At 48.2% G+C, this 19381-nt stretch overlaps 2 protein-coding genes across 10 annotated transcripts in view; one reads left to right on the top strand and one right to left on the bottom strand.

Annotated features, from left to right (window-relative positions):
• MIGA2 (mitoguardin 2) overlaps positions 1-14396 on the bottom strand; it is a 37867-nt gene extending 23471 nt beyond the window's left edge. The window contains exons 1-4 of one of the 5 annotated variants that reach the window (XM_053281631.1): positions 14173-14396; positions 6946-7167; positions 6227-6437; positions 2804-2916 (exon numbers count right to left, since the gene is read on the bottom strand). In XM_053281631.1, the coding sequence (XP_053137606.1) occupies positions 2804-2916; positions 6227-6437; positions 6946-7041 (420 nt within the window). In that variant the 5' untranslated portion in view covers positions 7042-7167; positions 14173-14396. Of the gene's footprint in view, positions 1-2803; positions 2917-6226; positions 6438-6945; positions 7168-13809; positions 14107-14172 lie in introns of those variants that run through there. The other 4 variants (XM_053281635.1, XM_053281636.1, XM_053281632.1 and 1 more) reach the window with 4 other exon arrangements.
• A 2883-nt stretch (positions 14397-17279) lies between these two features.
• The window catches only part of SH3GLB2 (SH3 domain containing GRB2 like, endophilin B2), a 60195-nt gene continuing 58093 nt past the window's right edge, over positions 17280-19381 (top strand). The window contains exon 1 of one of the 5 annotated variants that reach the window (XM_053281638.1): positions 17280-17788. In XM_053281638.1, the coding sequence (XP_053137613.1) occupies positions 17492-17788 (297 nt within the window). In that variant the 5' untranslated portion in view covers positions 17280-17491. The remainder of the gene's footprint in view (positions 17789-19381) is intronic. The other 4 variants (XM_053281641.1, XM_053281637.1, XM_053281640.1 and 1 more) reach the window with 4 other exon arrangements.

Genomic DNA, 19381 nt, shown 5'->3' with positions numbered 1-19381 from the left:
TGATAAGACTCTTACTATAATATCTGGACCCAGCCTTAGGAAAGTTCCACAAAGCCTCTTTGGTCGATTCCCCTCCCCAGAAAAGTAAAAAACTCCCTCATCTAAGGAGAACAGGATGGAAGAAGTTCACATCTGAAACAACCAAAAGGACAATAAAATGAAGTTTTTAAAATAATCGCAACTGTATTTCAAGATCCCTCCCTTGACCTACAGCCAACCACCAAACTTACTTCGAAGTTTTCCAACAGCCGCTCTACAAACTGATTGGATTCTACACTCTCCTCACTGTCTTGACCCCAGAGTGGAGACAGATCCTCCTCCTCCCATGGTTGATGCTCTGGAGCACTTGACAGAGCTGTAGATTTTCCTCCCCTTGTGATGCAGGCTGCTCAACAGAAACCTACATCCAGCCAGAAGCAGCCAAGATTACTCTACAACCCACCCGGTTCATCTTGAGGAGCTGGACACTCTTATAAGAGAAGAAGAAAAACCCCAGCCTCGTGTTCTTGAAGCTGTGATATCCAACACCCGCTCTAGAATCTAGAAAGGAGGCTCCTATTGCCACATGGTCATCTGCTACAGGATCTCCGCACCTCTGTTGAGAAAAAGTGTCTATAGACCATGGCTGGGGAGAACCCATCTTGACAGAATCCCCAGGCAGTCTGCAAGCACTCAGAAAGCACTCTGCCCTAGCTGCACTGATCTAATCAAAAAGTGAAAGGCCGAAAGAAGGTTTTCAAAAGCAGTTGGAAGCCGAGGAAGATAAGAAGGGCGGGGGGGGGGGGGGGGAGAAAACCAGAGAAGGGAACAAAAAACCATACTAGGTCTATTACCTGGGAAACTCCAGATAATAGACCTAGGAGAGGTTTCTGCTAGGGCAGAGAAATCAGCTTAAATAGTCCATAAGCCAGGCCCACAGATTTTGACCATCAGTACCATCCCAGGAGAGCCACCTAATGGTGCAGCGGGGAAATGACTTGATTAGCAAGCCAGAGGTTGCCGGTTTGAATCCCTGCTGGTATGTTTCCCAGACTATGGGAAACACCTATATTGGGCAGCAGCGATATAGGAAGGTGCTGAAAGGCATCATCTCATACTGCACGGGAGATGGCAATGGTCAACCCCTCCTGTATTCTACCAAAGAAAAACCACATGGCTCTGTGGTCACCAGGAGTTGGCACCAACTTGATGGTACAACTTTACCATCCCAAGAGACAAATCCTCATAGGGATTTTGGGCAATATCTGCCCCCCGCCCAAGAGATGGAAAACAGGCGATAGCTTTGTTGCACTTACAGCTTTCTCTGTGTTATCACCCATTCGTTATCCCTACCTCTCAAAGGATTAGGATGAAATTGCAGTCATTTCCACACAGAGGAAAATTTGAAAAAAAAATGAAGAAAAGTCAAATAAGTAGGCCAAAAAATGCTGGAGCTCTTTCTAAGAGCTGTGCACAGGAGCAAGACAGGATCGTAATTGGGAGATCCTAACCTCAGGGCAAAGCTACAAAGGTTGCATCATATTCTGTCTCCAGAGAGCAAGTGGGTGTGACAACCCACTACAGTGGATGCCCACCTATGCTGGCAGAGAAAGGATCAGGGTTGAAGAAAATTGTTGTCCTCTCACCATGGAGTAGTGCTTGGAGGACATTCCTACCCATTTTCATTTCTGTTCCTCTGACGGCGACAACAACATTTTATGACAGCAAGATTACATGATTTAGTGTCCATCTTATAAGCAGTCAGCTGCATCAACAGAGTCCAAGTCTTTTCGAAACCTGTTCACTTTAGTTTATAGTCTTGTAGATGGACTTATCTGGAGAGTTTGCCTGTCAAGGTTAAATTCCAAGTTTTTGCATAGAGATGACTCAATACTGGGCTACTTCAGCTGACATGCAACGGCGATCAGAATTTTAGCTGCCCGTTAATACATTCTGCATCAGCTCATAATACTCCATATTAAGAGAATGGGGCCATAGCTCAGGGGAAGAGCATCTGCTTTGCATGCAGAAGGTCCCAGGTTCAATCCCAGGCAGCATCTCCATGTAGGACTGGGAGAGAAGAGGAAGAACCTTGAAGAAGCCACTGCGAGTCAGGGTAGAAAATACTTAGCTAGATGGACCAATGGTCTGAATCGAGAGAAGCTTCCTATATTCCTATTATTAAATGTCTGTATAAGAGTTTATGAAGGCTATGTAAGTTCTTTGTATGTAAGGGAGAGACGAGCTGGTCTTGTGGTAGCAAGCCTGACTTGTCCCCTTAGCTAAGCAGGGTCCGCCCTGGTTGCAACTGAATGGGAGACCACATGTGTGAGCACTGGAAGATATTCCCCTCAGGGGATGGAGCCGCTCTGGGAAGAGCAGAAGGTTCCAAGTTCCCTCCCTGGCAGCATCTCCAAGCTAGGGCTGAGAGAGACTCCTGCCTGCAACCTTGGAGAAGCCGCTGCCAGTCTGGGTAGACAATACTAAGCTAGATGGACCAAGAGTCAGACTCAGTATATGGCAGCTTCCTATGTTCTAGTCACCCCATCTCAGAGAAGAGGCAAAGACCTCTACCTAAAACCCTGGAAAGCTGCTGCCAGTCCATCTCTAGACAATACTGAGCTACTAAACTCAGGAGAAGGCAGCTCCCTAAATGGACAAAGTCATTCAGTGTTCCTAATGCATTGTATGAAAAAATGAGTTTTTAGACATGGAAATAAACTTTCCTCGAAAAATAAGTATGGGAGAATTTTCCGCTTTGCAAAGTTTCCCCTGGAAAATCCTCAAGCCCATGTCTCTGGCCAAAAGGAACGAGGTCTCCTACCGAGGCGAGGCTGTGAGAGGAGCCGGAATGCTTGCTGGGCTCGATGGAGGAGATCCCGCTGAGCGTGTCGTTGCTCTTGCTGCCGGGGCTCTGCACCCGCCTGCTGGAATAGCCTGCAAAAACGACCACACACACCATTACATAGGGATACAGGAAGCTGCCTCACACGGAGTCAGTCCCTTGGTGCATCGAGCTCAGGGTTGTCTGCACTGACTGGCAGCAGCTCTCCAAGGTTGCAGGCAGGAGTCTCTCCCAGCCCTACCTGGGACCTAGATGAGTTATGGCACCATCCCCTAAGGGGAATGAATATCTTACAGCACTCACATGTAGTCACCCATCCAAATGCAAACCACATGCAAATTTATTACCTATAAAGCCCTTAATCGCTTGGGTCCAGCATACTTAAGAAGCGCCTTACATAAGAACATAGGAAGCTGCCATATGCTGAGTCAGTCCCTTGGTCCATCTAGCTCAGGATTGTCTGCACTGACTGGGAGCGGCTTCTCCAAGGTTGCAGGCAGGAGGCTCTCCCAGCCCTGTCTTGGAGATGCTGCCAGGGAGGGGACTTGGAACCTAGATGCTCTTCCCAGAGCGGCTCCATCCCCTAAAGGGAATATCTTCCAGTGTTCACACATCAAGTCTCCCATTCATATGCAACCAGGGTGGGCCCTGCTTAGCTAAAGTGACAAGTTATACTTGCTACCACCAGACCAGCTCTCTTCCAAAGACCAGCCTTCTTTGTCACAAACTCTGCCACTTACTAAGATCACAAGGGGAGGTTCAATTATAGCTGCTACCCGCTTGTTTGGTGCTGACTCAGGACTTGGCCTTCTCTGTGGCTGCCCCAGGGCTTTGGAACGTGCTCCCTGTCAGTATAAGAGCTTCTCCATCTCTTGACTGTCTTAAAAAAAAAAAACACCACTTAACACACACCTGTTTTCTCAGGCCTCCTGCTAAAACAATTTTAAAATGATTTTTGTTAAAACTATTTTTTAAAAGTTTGTGCTTTTTTTTAAAGGTTTTTATTTATTGTTTTAAGTTGTGCACATCGCCTTGAGATCTAGCTGTTAGGTGATTTATAATGTAATAAGATTAAAAAATTGGAATTTGTCCCCCAAGTGTTGAGCCCAAATGGTTACAGTGATGAGCTATAACTTGGGAGGCCTTTTTTCAAATCCCCACTCGCTACAGAACTCAGTGGGTGACACTGGGTCAGTCACTCTTAGGATCACCTGCCTTACAGGGTTACTGTGAAGATAAGAGGGCAGGGTAGAGATGCCCGAAACAGAAACTGGGGCTTTCTGCATGCAAGACCTATCCTCCTTACTAAAACCAGGGTCTCAACCTTGAGTCTGCTGAATTTGTTGGACTACAACTCCCATCACACCCTGCGACATCTCCTTCCAAAGGCCATTGCAGCTAGGGAAGATGGGAGTTGTAGTCCAACATCAACTGCAGACCCAAGGGAGGAGAGCTGGTCTTGTGGAAGCAAGCATGACTTGTCCCCTTTGCTAAACAGGGTCTGCCTTGGTTTGCATCTGAATGGGAGACTACATGTTTGAGCACTAGAAGATCTTCCCTTCAGGGGATGGGGCCGCTCTGGGAAGAGCAGAAGGTTCCAAGTTCCCTCCCTGGAAGCATCTCCAAGATAGGGATGAGAGAGATTCCTGCTTGCAACCTTGGAGAAGCTGCTGCCAGTCTGTGTAGCCAATGCTGAGCTAGATGGACAAAGGGTCTGACTCAGCATTTGGCAGCTTCCTATGTTCCTATAAGGTTGAGAATCCTTAGTCTAACCATAGATTGCATACTTAAGTCTAACCTCTGTCCGCTTACACCACTGTCCCAGAGGGTTTCAGGCAGAGATCAAGTCCTGCCTGAAGACAATTTAACAGGAAATGCCAGGGAATGACTCTGAGACCTTTTGCATGCAAAAAAATGTCCCTCTGCCAGCTAACCAAGTGACCTATGAACTTTCAGTATGACTCAGTGGAGAGAAAAAAGATCCAAAGAGATAAGGCTGACAAAGAGAGAGATAGACATAAAGGACGAGGACGACCACCTGGGGGGTTGGGTTGGGGCAGGGCAAAGTAACACAGTCTCCAAGAGCTAAGCACAACCCCTGCTAACTGAGCAAAGAAACCCTTTCAAAGTGCCCGTTCTCTTTTATTCAGCATGGGGAGAGCAACTGGCCCCATCCAACCCCAGCACAGCATCCCTCCAGTGGCTGTTGCGGGCCTTTGCCTTCTGTCTCTTTTTTTGATTATGAGCCCTTTGGGGACAGGGGGCCATCTTATTGATGTATTTATTTATTTTCTACGTAAACTGCTCTGAGAACTTTGGTTCAAGAGTGGTATATAAACAGTTGTCGTAGTAGTAACAGAGCAAAACTTTGATGTGAGCAAGAAAGCAGACCTGGGACAGAGTTAAGCAGAGATGTTGATTTTATTGTTCCGTATATCCTTTCCTGCAGGATCCACGCCGGAGCAGGCAGGCTTGATTCTTAGGCGAGAGGGGTAGATTGAGCACCTTTTCCTCCACGGTGTCCCCAGAACGCACCCCATCTACATGAGTGGTTGCCCTTTCCTCCTATGCAGCTGACTCAGCCTTCACCGACAGGGATTCACTGGGGGACAGTTCACGCCCTCTGCCCAGACTGCCTGCTCTAATAAACGGCATTGGGCAAGCTTATATGCCACATGCCCAGATTTCATTATACTCTGCGTGAGCAAAATGCCTCTTTGCCCAGAATCACGCAGACAGAAGCAGGCTTGGGAGTTCTCCATTGCTGGGGCTCAACATGTGGGGTGGAGAGCCAGTCTGGAGGTTAGTGAGCACAGATTCTCCCCTTTGCCAAGCAAGGCCCACCCTGGTTTGCATTTGGGTGGGCGACTACATGTGCGCGCAGTCTGCTGTAAGAAATTCGCCTTAGGGGATGGGGCCGTAGCTCAGTGGTAGAGCATCTGCTTGCATGCAGAAGAGCCCGTCTTCAATCCCTGGCAGCATCTCCAAGTAAGGCTGGGAAAGACTCCTGCCTGGAACCTTGGAGAGCTGCTGCCAGTCCGTGTAGACAATCCTGACCGAGCTGGACCAAGGGTCTGACTCAGCAAAAGGCAGCTTCCTGTGTTCCCCAGTCCATCATTCCCATATAAGTGAATAGCGGCAATTCACTTTCACGAGGAAAGCTACAATAGGACCCTGTTGTGGGGAAACCAAGAGTGGCCCTCCAACTCCCACAGCTAGCGATTCCAGGTGGGGCACATGCAACATGTCTGTACACACAATTTTTATTTATTTATTTATTTTTAATTTACATTTTATATCCCGCTCTTCCACTGCATCTCTCCAGCCCACACCCAGAGAGGTTATTTTTAGCACCAAGAGGAGAAGTTCTCTTGGCACCACCTTTTCTGCCACGGCACTCACCTTTTTTCACCGAGGGGACCCTCCTGGTGGGCAAGATGGGCACGGGGACCCCCGCAGGCTTCACGCCGGACTTGTCCGGGGCAATCTGCTTCTTCCGATGCCGCCGGCGCTTCAGCTGGTGGGCTGCGAGGGCCAAGGCCACCGTCCCCAGAGCTGTGGCAAACAACACTTTGCGGAGGCCTGGGGTGAGTCTCAGTTGAGAGAAGGCAGACTGGTTGTGCACGTGAGAGAGAAAGAGATCAGAAATAGAAGAGAAAGGCTAGCAACATGCAGGAATATAGCAGGCCTGCTCAACTTACAACTACAACTCCCATCACCCCCAGCAATGGCCTTCGGGGATGATGGGAGCTGTATTCCAACATCTGGAGACCCTATTCCGGGATCCCAAAATCTAATGCCAGCATAACGTCATGGTTAGAGCATTGGACTCGGACCGGGAAGACCCGAGTTCAACTCCCCATTCAACCATGAAACCCGCTGGGTGACTCTGGCTCAGTCATGTATCTCTCAGCCTAACCCACCTCACAGGGCTGTTGTGAGGATAAACCTAACCATGTACTGAGCTCCTTGGAGGAAAAGCTGGATATAAACGGACAACTAAATAAACAAACAAATAAATTAAGCATATTAAGTACTCACTCTGAACACTCCAGAGCACTGTAGCAACAGCACTTACATGCTAAACATGACGTTTATAAGTACTTTTCCCCCTTTCTTACCTGACCAAAGGTTGTGTAAAGAAACACTGGTATCTCAGCGACAGTCATGGCCAGGGCTTGGATGATGGACATGCCCTCGGTTCTTTGGAAAGCCATTTTGGGAGGGGGTTCTGGGCATGTGCTGGGAAGGACACTTATCGGGAATGTTCACCAAGCAATCCAACCCCGTCTCAACGCCAGTCTCTGGACGCCACCATCAATCTCCAGCAGAGAACTCCTTTGCTGGTGCAGAGAGGCAAAAACGGAAGAGAAGGAGATGCAAATAAGAGTTCGGTTAACTTGGGGGGGGGGCTCTTTTGCACAGGACATTTCATGAGTGGCATTTGGAGAAAGAGTGCACTGAGGAGATGGGTAGAGACTAGGAGACCTCCAGGGTCCCTCCCAGCTCTAACATTCTGTGATTCTATAACTATTCCTGAACATGGAAGCTCAATTCAGCAATCAGGAAGAACAGCCGATGACAGAGCTATCCTCCTCCAGGAATATCCAATTCCCGTATTGAATGCCATCGGCAGATCCTACAGCCACAGATCCCTAAGTCTGGAGTTCTCCTGCCTGGGCTTCCGATTTGGCTGGACTACCAGCTGGGGAGGACAGAAGTAGCCAATGGCCCATTAATGGCTAGATGGAGGGATGGTCTGGCTCAGCACAAGGCAGCTTCCTATGTTCACTGGCTAGGGAAGCAGTTTTATATGCAAACCAGGGCACTGATCTGAGCACTTTTTAAGGAAGTGTGTGTACAAGAATAAGGAATGCCTGGCTTCTCATCCAGCCACAGACGAGGGACGCTTGGGGTCGAATCTTTGCTACACAACTAAAGTTGTTATTTAGCCAAGGCCACATTCCAAAAGAAAAGAGCAGGCTCACAGGAAACTGGATCTGCAGATTACATCAGGATGTGATCGAGCTCACGGACTTTGGAAACAGGTGGGTTGCAATCCAGCCCAGACAGAGATGGGCAGGCATCCCAAACTGACAAGTCAGGGGACTCCAGTTTTCCCATTAACAGGGATTCCCAGACTTTGTTGACTACAGCTCCCAGCATGCCCAGCTGCAATGGCCTTTGGCTAAGGATTATGGGAGTTGTAGCCAACATCATCTGGGAATCCCTGTCACAGGGAACATCTCATCCTGTTTTTCCCCAAACAGGCTCATTCTGTATTGCCAGAAAGTAGAAACCCCACAAGCAGACAATAAAGAGAACAGCCCAGCCCTGTCTGTCCCCCAGGGACTGATATTGAAAGGTACACTGCCTCTGAACATGGAGGCTCTACTTAGTCATCACAGTTTGATTAGACCAGGGCTGCTCAACTTCGGCCCGCCTGCAGATTTTGGCCTACAACTCCCATAATACCTAGCTATGGGCCACTGTGGCTGAGGATTATGGGAGTTATAGTCCAAAAACAGCTGGAGGGCCAGAGTTGAGCAGCCCTGGATTGAACAGCATAAAACCAACCAATTTTATCTAACTCTAATGTTTGGTGCGCTCTACTGTCTTGTTATTTTAGTTTTATACTATTTTATTGTTTCGTTATTGTGAGCCACCCCGAACAGTGTTGCCCTGGAGAGGCGGGATAGAAATATCTAGTTAGTCAATTAAATTAATTAATCCAATAAATCAATAAAACCCCACTCTAAAACACACCATGACAACCACAGAGCTCTCTTTGTACATAACGCAGCTAAACGGAGGTAGGAGGAGGAAAGGGAAAATGAAACCGGAGGAATGCTGGATTTAAACCTTAGGAATGTTGAATTTCACCCCCCACCAGATCATTTCAGAGCCATGTTACACGTTCTGCCGTAATCGTAGGAACATGGACAGCCTGTTCTGTGTCCCCGCAGAGAGGGAGCGCTGAAGTGCAGCATTGTTACGCCGACTAGGAGAAGACAGCCGAATAAGAGTGTCTCCGCATGACCTCCCAATGGTAAGAGAAATGGATAAGCATTCCCAGTCCCAAGAGAAACAAACGGAAACAAGTCAGGGTCATTTCTCAGGCAATGAAACTGTGTCTGGGCTGCACCACACAAGCCAAGGCTCCTTTCCCATAAAAGACACCTGGAGAAAACTAGCTGATCCTGGAGAATGGTTTTAACCCAGCCTTCTCCCCGACAAGCTAGTTTCTTGTGAGCAAGGCGGTCTCGTTAAATTACATAGCAACATAGGAAGCTGCCTTCTACTGAGTCAGACCCTTGGTCCCTCTAGCTCAGGACTGTCGACACTGACTGGCAGCAGCTCTCCAAGGTTTCGGGCAGGAGTCTTTGCCAGCCCTACCTGGAGATGCTGCCAGAGATTGAACTTTTCTTTCAGGCAGGACTCTCCCCCCAGCCCCTACCTGGAGATGTTGCCAGGGACTGGATCTGGGATCCTCCACCAAGCCATGGTCTTCCACCAAGCCATGGCCTCATCCCCTAAGGGGGAATCCCTTACGGCAGGATTTCTTAACCTGGGGCCCCCAGATGTTGTTGGACTACCACTCCCAGAATCCCCAGACATGGCCTTTGTGGCTGGGGATTCTGGGAGTGGTAGTCCAACCACAACATCTGGGGGCCCCAGGTTAAGAAACCCGGCCTTACGGCATTCATATCTTACAGCGCACTGCGGATGTAGGATGTGAATGTAGTCTCCCATCCAAATGCAAACCCAAGTGGACCCCGCTGAGCAATCCAGTCACATGAATCGCCAGCTGCAAACAAGACTGCCAATAGCCTGGCCACAGCAACACGGGAAGCTGCCTTTTACTGAGTCAGGCCACTGGTCCATCTAGCGCAGCCTTGCCTACACTGACCGGCAGCGGCTCTTCCGGGTGTCAGAGAGGGGCCTTTCCCAGCCCTAACCTGCTTTGGATTGAGCCTGAGACCTTCTGCATTCAAAGCAGGGGTGGAAAGCTCTTATACTGAATTTGGCACCTCCCGAAAATTGTTGCAGGGAGAACTCAGCCCATCTAAATGATTCGTATTAATCTAAGGAAAGGACTGCTCCAAACAGGGCTGCAGAAATCTACTAGTCTACTAGTCTGTGGAGAGTGAAAAATGATGCCCAGCGAGTGGAAAAAAAGTCCTGATGCGCAGTGTACCAGCATAGCTTGACAAGTAAAATATTTTGTCCAGTTGATCAACTGAGCCCACCTTTCTTCACCCCTGGCTCCAAGGGTTCTCAAACGGCAGTCCCCAGCAGGCCATTGTGGCTGGGGATGATGGGAGTTGTAGTCCCACAGCTTCTGGTGACCTAAGCTTGAGAACCCGTGCAGTATGTCATAGTTACAGGACAGGAATTAATAAGGCTGCCCGCCCCTCAAGTAATCTCCACACGCATACCAGTGTGGCAAAGAAATCATTCCCTCATGCCCTGCTTATTTATCTTCCCTACAAAGGGGCCTTATGCACATCTTTCCAGCCATGTAACTTTTGACAACTGTTACAAAGGGAGGCAGCCCAAGGTCTTCACTGTCACACTGAGAACTCAGCCCAGAAGGACAGATCCTGCTCCCACCATCCCTTCATCTAACCAGAAAGCCTCACTCCCTAGAACGCTCCAGTATAATCCCGAGTCTGCAGCACCCCTTCAAAACTGCTGCGTGAGCAAGCATCCCCGTCACAACCTCTAGTTCTCCCTAGCAGCAGCGGGGCAACTAATTCCGGTGTGGCAGAACTGAGTTGCTGTCAGCTGCAACAGCAATGTCACCAGTCCCATTAAATATCCATCTAACACATCACTCTCAGTCTCCATCACTCGCATTTCTCCGTGCAGGATACGGCCCTTTGGTTTCTAACAAGAGCAGAACTTGGATACAACTTGACCTTCCTCTCCCTGTCATTCATCCTCACTACTTATAGGAACATAGGAAGCTGCCATATAGTGAGTCAGACCCTTGGTCCATCTAGCTCAGTATTGTCTTCACAGACTGGCAGCGGCTTCTCCAAGGTTGCAGGCAGGAATCTTAGCCCTGTCTTGGAGATGCTGCCAGGTAGGGAACCTGGAACCTTCTGCTCTTCCAGGAGTGGCTCCATCCCCTGAAGGGAAGATCTTCCAGTGCTCACACTTCTAGTCTCCCATTCATATGCAACCAGGGCAGACCCTGCTTAGCTAGGGGGACAAGTCACGCTTGCTACCACAGGACCAGCCCTCCTCTCCTCTCTTCGTGTCCCACCACTGTTTTGGTTTCTGCCACGTATTTTTTAAAGTCTCCCATCGAGTCAGTGTCTACTCCTGGCGACCACAGAGTCGTCTTTGGCAGAATACAGGAAGGGTTGACCATTGCCTCCTCCTGCACAGTCTGAGATGATGCCGTTCAGCCTCTTCCTATATCGCTGCTGCCCGACAGAGGGATTTCTGGGAAACACACCAGCAGGGATTCAAACCGGCAAACTCTGGCTTGATAGTCAAGCCATTTCCTCGCTGCACCATTAGGTGGCTTTTGTAGTCCTATTGCTTCTGCCTCTTATAACATGTTTTTAAAGCTTTTATATTATAACACTGACCGCAGCTCAGTGTTAGAGCATTCACTTTGCACGCAGACGTTCCAAGGTTCAAGGAATGGCAGCATCTCCAGCTCACTGGTAGGAGAAGAGAGCTGGTCTGGTGGTAGCAAGCATGTAAAGACTTGGCTTTTTACCCAGGCTTTTACATAATCATTTTTACTGCTGCTTCTGCGTGTTTTTATCTGTTGTATTGTGTTTATGCCTGTTCTTATATGTTTTTATACTTTTTAGCTTGATGTTTTTATTGTCTTTTTATTGTATGTTTTAACTTTTGTAAACCGCCTTGGGGTTGTCTTTTAACAAAAGGCGGTATATAAATGCAAAAATAAATATAAATAAATAAATTACTTGTCCCCTTAGCTAAGCAGGGGACAAGTCTGCAATTGAATGAGAGACTACATGTGAGCACTGGAAGAGATTCCCCTTAGGAGCCACTCTGGGAAGAGCATCTAGGTCCCAAGTGCCCTCCCTGGCAGCATCTCCAAGATCAGGCTGAGAGAGATTCCTGCCTGCAACCTTGGAGAAGCCGCTGCCAGTCTGTGAAGACAATACTGAGCTAGATAGACCAATGCTCTGACTCCGTATATGGCAGCTTCCTATGTTCCTATAGTAGAGCATCTTCTTTGCATACCGAAAGTCCCAGGTTCAATCCTTGGTAGCATCTGACTCAGCACGGCAGCTTAAAGGTCCCAAATTCAATCCCTGGCAGCAGCTCCAGACAGGGCTGGGAGAGACTCCTGCCTGAAATGAGAGCTGCTGCCAGTCAGTGTAGACAATAATCCGCTAGACTGGTATAAGACAGCTTCCTATGTTCCTATTACTAAATGTCCGTAAAGGAGTCTATGTTGCAGACACATTTGGAATGCTGTGTGCAGTTCTGATCACCCCCCCTCAGAGTGGATATTGTAGAGCTGGAGAAGATGCAGAAAAAAAGCAAAGCAACAAGTTTCAGGGCTGGAGTGTTTTCCCTAAGAGGAAAAGCAACTGCATTTTGGAGCTCTTTAGTTTAAGATCAAGAGAAGACACAATAGAGGTTCATAAAATCAAGCTTTTGGCCACTGAGGCTGGGGATGTTGGGAGTTGGAGTCCAATAAATCTGGGGACCCTAGCATGGGAACCTCTGTATTAAGTAACAGATGGATATAAAGCCCCAGTTCAAGGAATGGTTAACCCTCATTGAAATCATTGCCTTTCTGGACTAGTCCGGGTAACTAGCTCAGCCTCTCTTTCTTGTTGTGGCCCTCGACCAGGTGCCTCAAGGGCACTCACAATCAGGATAGGGAAACTACTGCCCTCCTCTGCCATTTGCTGCCGGGAACTGGCATTCAGAGGGAGACTGCCTCTGAACATGGAGGATCCATCATGGCTGCTGCCAAGCCTCTCCTCCTCCCCCATCAGTTTATCCAGTCCTCTTCTGAAGCCATCTAACCCAGGGGTCATCACTCTCCCGTGGCAGCAAGACAACAACAGCTCCCCTCCCACTGTCTGCCCAGCAACTGGTGTTTGGAGGTAGACTGCCCCTGGCATGGAGGCTCAGATTCATTGGTATGGCTAACAGTCACTGATAGGCCTCTTCCCACCTGTTAAAACATGCACACACAGAAAGGAGAAAAGAAAGAAAGGAGAGAAACCCTTGCCCAACTGGACCAAAGGTCTGTCAAGTCCAGCAACCAGATTCCCACAGTGTTCAGATACATTCAGGAAGAGCACAATCACAGAGCACACACCCCCTTGCCTGCCCTCTGCTACGTGATATATAGAGGCAGACTGCATCTACACATGGAGGTTCCATTTAGTTCTCATTGCTTTCAATAGTCCTATTCTCCATGAATTCTGTAATTTGATCTTACTGAGACAAGGATTTTTCCATATATATATTAACATTAGTATCAAAATCATAGTTGCTTAAAATAAGTTATTGGTTTTTTTTAAAAAAAAAAACAAAAAACAAAAAACCACTGGGCAGTAAATAAATTACCAACCAACCAAAGTCCACTGGGCAGGGAGAAGGGAACAAGGCATAAAGTTACACATTAAATTGCTCTATGCCAGATCAGAGTCAAGCCACAGAACCATGAAAATATATCAAAAAGGAATATTAAAGACCAGAGAGAGGAAAGTCCACTGATGTCACTACAGGGAGATACTGTTTGTGGGGGGATTCTTTTCTCTTCTTCTGGCATCTCAGTTTCTGATCCCCTTTTAAAGTCACCTGAGCCAGGGAAGCTTGACCCCATCTTGATCCCTCTCCTCCATCCCAGCATCTTGCATGGAGAGGTAGACTGTCCCTGAACCCGGAGGCTCCATTTAACTATGGCAGCTAGTGAATGCCGATCAAGTAACCGGAGGAGCAGCATAAACAAGTAACTCAGGATCGCTTACCTGGCAAGTAGGAAGAGGCTTGTCAGCTCTAACTGCCCGAAAGAGGGATGCATACATACCCCAGCACGCAAATTAGCCATGCACACATTTTACGGGATGGGGTAGTTCTTCTACCCAAATAGGATGAGGACACCCCACCCCACACAGCCAGCCACCAAGGGGGCATTGCCCCACAAATTGGGACCTGTCAATTCCCAGCAGAGGGTTCGCCAACGGAACTCCCAGCAGACAAGCATCTTTTGCCAAAGCGGACATTAAACGGGACCAGCATCCCCGCTTTCATAATGGAATAGGCCACCGCGCGTCATCCCTAAGCAGCCCGGACCGTACCACCCTCTTGATGGTGGGGAGGGGAATCCTCACCATGCAGCCGCGCTCCATAGCTTCGGAAGGGCAGCGTCTCCTTCCCGGTGTAGCAGCCTACCCTGACTGCTACTAGTAAGGGGCGGAGCATCATGGTGAGACCTCCGATTGCCAGCCATCTCAGCCAATTCGAGTAGCCGCTTCACCTCCGCGAGCACCAATTGCCGGCCTCCTTCCTCGCCCCGGCGCTTTAACTTGCCGCAACAAAATGCAGTGCGGTTGAGCGACAAAGGAGAAATCCCCCTTTCCCCGTGGGAAAAAGGGGCGTGTGCTTCAGAACGTGATGGGTTTAGATTGGACAGGACAGAGAAGAGGCGGGGCTTCTCTTAAAGGGGTACCAGCACCTGCACTTCAAAGCGCAACGCAGACCTTCAGATGAAAAAACATAGACTAGTAAAGCGCTGAAACTGCGAATCTCGCTCTCGCTCTGCAAAAATATTTTAATTGTTATTTGTATTGTGTTTTGTATCTGCAAACTGCTCTGGAAGCCAAATTTTCCTGAGCAGCAGAAAAAATTATAAATGAATAAATAATCAAATATTAATAGGTGGGTTAATATTGAATTTTATACTACTACTACTAATATTTATATATTAAAGAGAGAGCCAGCGTGGTGTAGTGGTTAGATTGCTGGACTAGGACTGGGGAGACCCGAGTTCAAATCCCCATCCAGCCATGAGACTTGTTGGGTGACTCTGGGCCAGTCACTTCTCCCTCAGCCTAACCTACTTCATAGGGTTATTGTGAGGAGAAACTCAAGTATGTAGTACACTGCTCTGGGCTCCTTGGAGGAAGAGCGGGATATACATGTAAAATAAATAAACAAAAATGAAATAAGTAAATATACAAAATGTTCAAAGTCCTTTACACAGAGAAGTAATAACAAATAAATAAATAAATTTATAAATAGCATTATTTATTTTTAAGAATTATTGATCATTAAATATTCACATTTGTGTTGACAAGACATAGGAATGAATAATACAAATGTAACCAACATGTTTAAATGTATGTGGAATTTAATCACGTGTTAAACTCTCCACTTGAGAGAGTTTAAACTCTCCACTTAGCAGGAAAGTGAAAAGTGTTCTGCATCAAGTTTGCATACTGACTTATTATTATTACATTATTATTATTACATTTATATCCCGCTCTTCCTCCAAGGAGCCCAGAGCAGTGTACTACATATTTGAGTTTCTCTTTCACAACAACCCTGTGAAGTAGGTTAGGCTGAGGGAGAAGTGACTGGCCCAGAGTCACCCAGCTAGTATCTTGGCTGAATGGGGATTTGAACTCGGGTCTCCCCGGTCCTAGTCCAGCACTCTATCAGCTTGGCTGTTGGTCATGCAGTAGTCCAATCTAGGGGTCGTGCAGTTCAATCCTAAACATACTCAGGAGGAGTAAGTTCCAGTATATCCAATGGGACTTATTCCTGGGTATATGCATAGAATGGTGTCAATACACTGTGGTCTACCCTGTGCACACAGTGCTAGCCCTGCAATGAAGCAGGTTGAAGCAGGCCATTTAGGGAGGCAAAACCATAGCCTGAAGAGAAAGGAAGGTGGAGTGGTATCACATGCCTTTCCTTTCCCCCTTCCTAACAGATCAAGAAGAAAAGGAAGACCTTTGAAAGAAGAAAAGAATCAAGGGTGTGATTTTAATAGCAGCAAAGGTGGTGGGGGTGGGCGGCTAGTGAAAAAATGTCTAGGAAGTTCCATTGTACTCCATGCAACATCCTTTGGAGTAAACATCCACTTTTGTTTACGCGCACAAAAAGCAAGATATACAATACATTCTTAAAACAAACATACATACATACATACCCCTGCTAACTGAGCAGAGAGACACCTTGTAAAGTGGTAATTCTCTTAATATTTAGCAGGGGAAGTTGGAGAGCAACCGGCCCTATCCGTCCCCAGCACAGCATCCCTCCAGTGGCTGTTGCTGGTATCTGCCTTATGTTTCTTTTTAGATCATGAGCCCTTTGGGGAAAGGGGACCATCTCATTTGTGTATTATTTATTTTTCTATGTAAACTGCTTTGAGAACTTTGGTTGAAGAGCAGGATATATATATCCATTGTAGTAGTAATACATAGACTGACAGTGTCCACACTATCAGTAGAGGAAATTAGGGAAATGTTCTCTGAGGATTTCAGAGCTGGGCGCCCAATTCTATGCATGTTTACCTGGGTAATCCAGAATGAGAAGAATAGGGCTTACTCCCAAGTAGGTCTTCATAGCATTGTTACCATGAGGCTGAAGAGTGAAGCCTATAGCGGTAGAACATCTGCATTGCATGCAGAAAGTCCCAGGTTCAATCCCTGGCAGCATCTCCAGGTAGGGCTGGGAAAGACTCCTGCCTGAAACCTTGGAGAGCTGCTGCCAGTCAGGGCTGGGAAATACCCATCTGAAACCTTGGAGAAGCTGCTGCCAGTCAGTGAAGACAATCCTGAGCTCGATGAACGAAAGTCTGACTCAATATAAGGCAGCTTTCTCTCTCTTTTGGGAGATGGAGCCATAGATCTGTGGCAGAGGATGCTTTCCATGCAGAAGGAAGGAGGCTCTATCCCTGGCAGCATCTCCAAGTAGGGCTGAGGAAGATCCCTATTTGAAACTCTAGAGAGTTGCTGCCAGTCAATGCAGCAAGCCTGAGCTGGAGGGACCTATAGCCTGGCTAAGGTATGTTCAGTCTAAAACATATTCACAGTCTAATGCATGCTTACGTGGGAGACGTGGATTTAGTTAGATTTACTTCTAAGTAAAACTGGATAGATTTGGTGGCGCTTTGCATGTTGCGCACTAGAATGCCATAGGGCTTACCTCCAAATGTATAGGCCAGTGGCACTGCAGCTACTGGCCATTGTGGCTGGGGATTATGGGAGTTGAAGTCCAATAACATCTGGGGACCCAAGGTCGAGAATCCATGGTCTAGGGCAGGGATTCTCAACGTTGGGTCCCCAGATGTTATTGGACTTCAGCTCCCATAACCCCCAGGCCCAGTGGCCTTTGGTTGGGGATTATGGGAGTTGAAGTCCAATAACATCTGGAGACCCAACATTGAGGATCCCTGGTCTAGGGGATGGGGCCACTCTGGGAGGAGCACCTGCCTGCTTGCACGCAGAAGGTCCCAAGTTCCCTCCCTGGCAGCATCTCCAAGATCGGGCTGAGAGAGACTCCTGCCTGCAGCCTTGGAGAAGCCGCCGCTGCCAGTCTGGGTAGACAGACAATACTGAGCGCCAAATGCACCAAGGGTCTGACTCAGTATATGGCAGCCTCCTGCGTCTTTTGCGCATCGCGCTTTAAGAGGCCGGGCAGAGGATGCAAGAGGGCGCTGATGGGCGGCGGAGTAAAGGCGCTGTTGGATGCGCTCGGGGCTCTGCCTCTCCGGCTCTGGCGTGTCTGGGCGAGAGAGAGCGTGCAGGTGGGCGGAGGCAGCCCGTGACTGATGCCCTGGATCTCTCTCTGCTGGCTAAATCCTCCGGCTCATCTCTTCCTTCCCCCTCCCTCTCCCCCCTGCTGCCCTGTCGCTGTGGCATCAGCATCAGCACCACCATGGATTTCAACATGAAGAAGCTGGCCTCGGACGCCGGGGTCTTCTTCACCCGCGCCGTGCAGGTGAGCTGCAGTTTGCAAGCAAAGGCAGGGCGTTCGTGGCGAGGAAGGAGCAGGGAGAGGAGAGACCCTTTTTCCTCCTCCCCCTCCCTATACTGCATTGAGTTGGAGTTTCCTTTGTAGGGTTTCTCCCCCTCTTCTGCGTAGAGCGCCTTAAAGCGACAGCTGCTGCCTCTTTCTTATATATTTATTTGTTTGTTTATCAATCCTATCTCTATACCGCTTTATATGTACATCTCTAGGCGGTGGCTTGGGTGGAATTGCGTTTTGGGGCTGTGTGTGCCTACCAAGCCCTCTTTTGCATAAAAACAAACAAACACAAAACACCCCGAGCTTCGTCTTGGAATGGGCATCTTGGCGTGTGCTTTAATGCATTTAATCTCATTGTTGGTGTGCTCTGATGAGCAGATATGAGCATCCTTCTTGCACATACCTGGATTCATCTTTGCATCTGCGTGTGTGTATGCATAATTGGGGAGTATCTTTTTTCCATATGGTGCTTCTTTTAGGTAGACACACATTGCAACTATGTTGTTTTCCTAATTGAACAGGCTGGTCCAGTTTCTTGGTCATCTAGGAAAGTGAGTGTCCGATGTGCCTGTCTGTTTGTTTGGTTTTTTAAAAACATATTTTTGGTAGGAATCTGTGTGTTCTGCTACTGGCTAGGATCTTAGGTGGTTATCTCCGCTCCCCCTGCAAATGTGGTCTGGCTGCAGTCCCCTGGTGATAGCTAGTGTTAACAGCCTAGACAGCCTGAATTGCACCCAGCTTTCTGAGGAGACTAGACAGAGGTGAAGTTAGCTTTTTCCACCTTGAATTCTGCAGTGCTGTGGGGGTGTATAGAAGCTGCTGGAGTCGGAGGTGACGAACATCTGGGTGGCTGTTTTGCATCCATGTGAGGCTGTATGTTGCCAGCCTGAGGCATCTGGCATTTTGTAACATGTGTGATTTCTTATTGGTATTCCTGAGTCCGGAAACCTTAGGGTAGGGTCTCTGGATAGCCTCTCCCCTGCCACAGTGTGTTGGTACTCCATAGAAAAGGAGTTCCCAACTGTCGGAACAACTCTACAACTGACCTCATCCCCAGCCACGATGGGCTTTGGCTGGGGGCTTTGGCTGGGGACCATGGGAGTTGTAATACAACACCTGGAGTCTCAGGGTTGGGAAATTGTGCCATGGGGATGCTCTGTGTTCTTAGAGCCCCACGAGAAGATTGTGCGACTGGTATGTGTAATTTAAATTGAAGGTAAGCAGATCGCACCTAGCTCACGCGCAGCATTGATTATGGGAAGAGAGCTGGTCTTGTGGTAGCAAGCACAAGATCCTTTGCTGAGTAGGGTCTGCCCTGGTTTGCATTTGAATGGGAGACTACATGGGAGTGCTGTAAGATCTTCGCCTTGGGGATGGGGCCGCTCTGGAAAGAGTATCTAGGTTCCAAGTTTCCTCCCTGACAGCTCCAAAATAGGGCTGAGAGAGTCTCCTGCCTACAACCTTGGAGAAGCCGCTGCCAGTCTGTGTAGGCAATACTGAGCTAGATGCACTAAGGGTCTGACTCAGTATATGGCAGCTTTCTATGTTTATAGGGTGCTGAATAAA

The sequence above is a fragment of the Hemicordylus capensis genome, chromosome 17, assembly GCF_027244095.1.
Source record: "Hemicordylus capensis ecotype Gifberg chromosome 17, rHemCap1.1.pri, whole genome shotgun sequence".
Classification (NCBI taxonomy): Eukaryota; Metazoa; Chordata; class Lepidosauria; order Squamata; family Cordylidae; genus Hemicordylus; species Hemicordylus capensis.
Note: the sequence above shows the minus strand (reverse complement) of the source record. Positions and strands in the feature narration are given on the sequence as shown.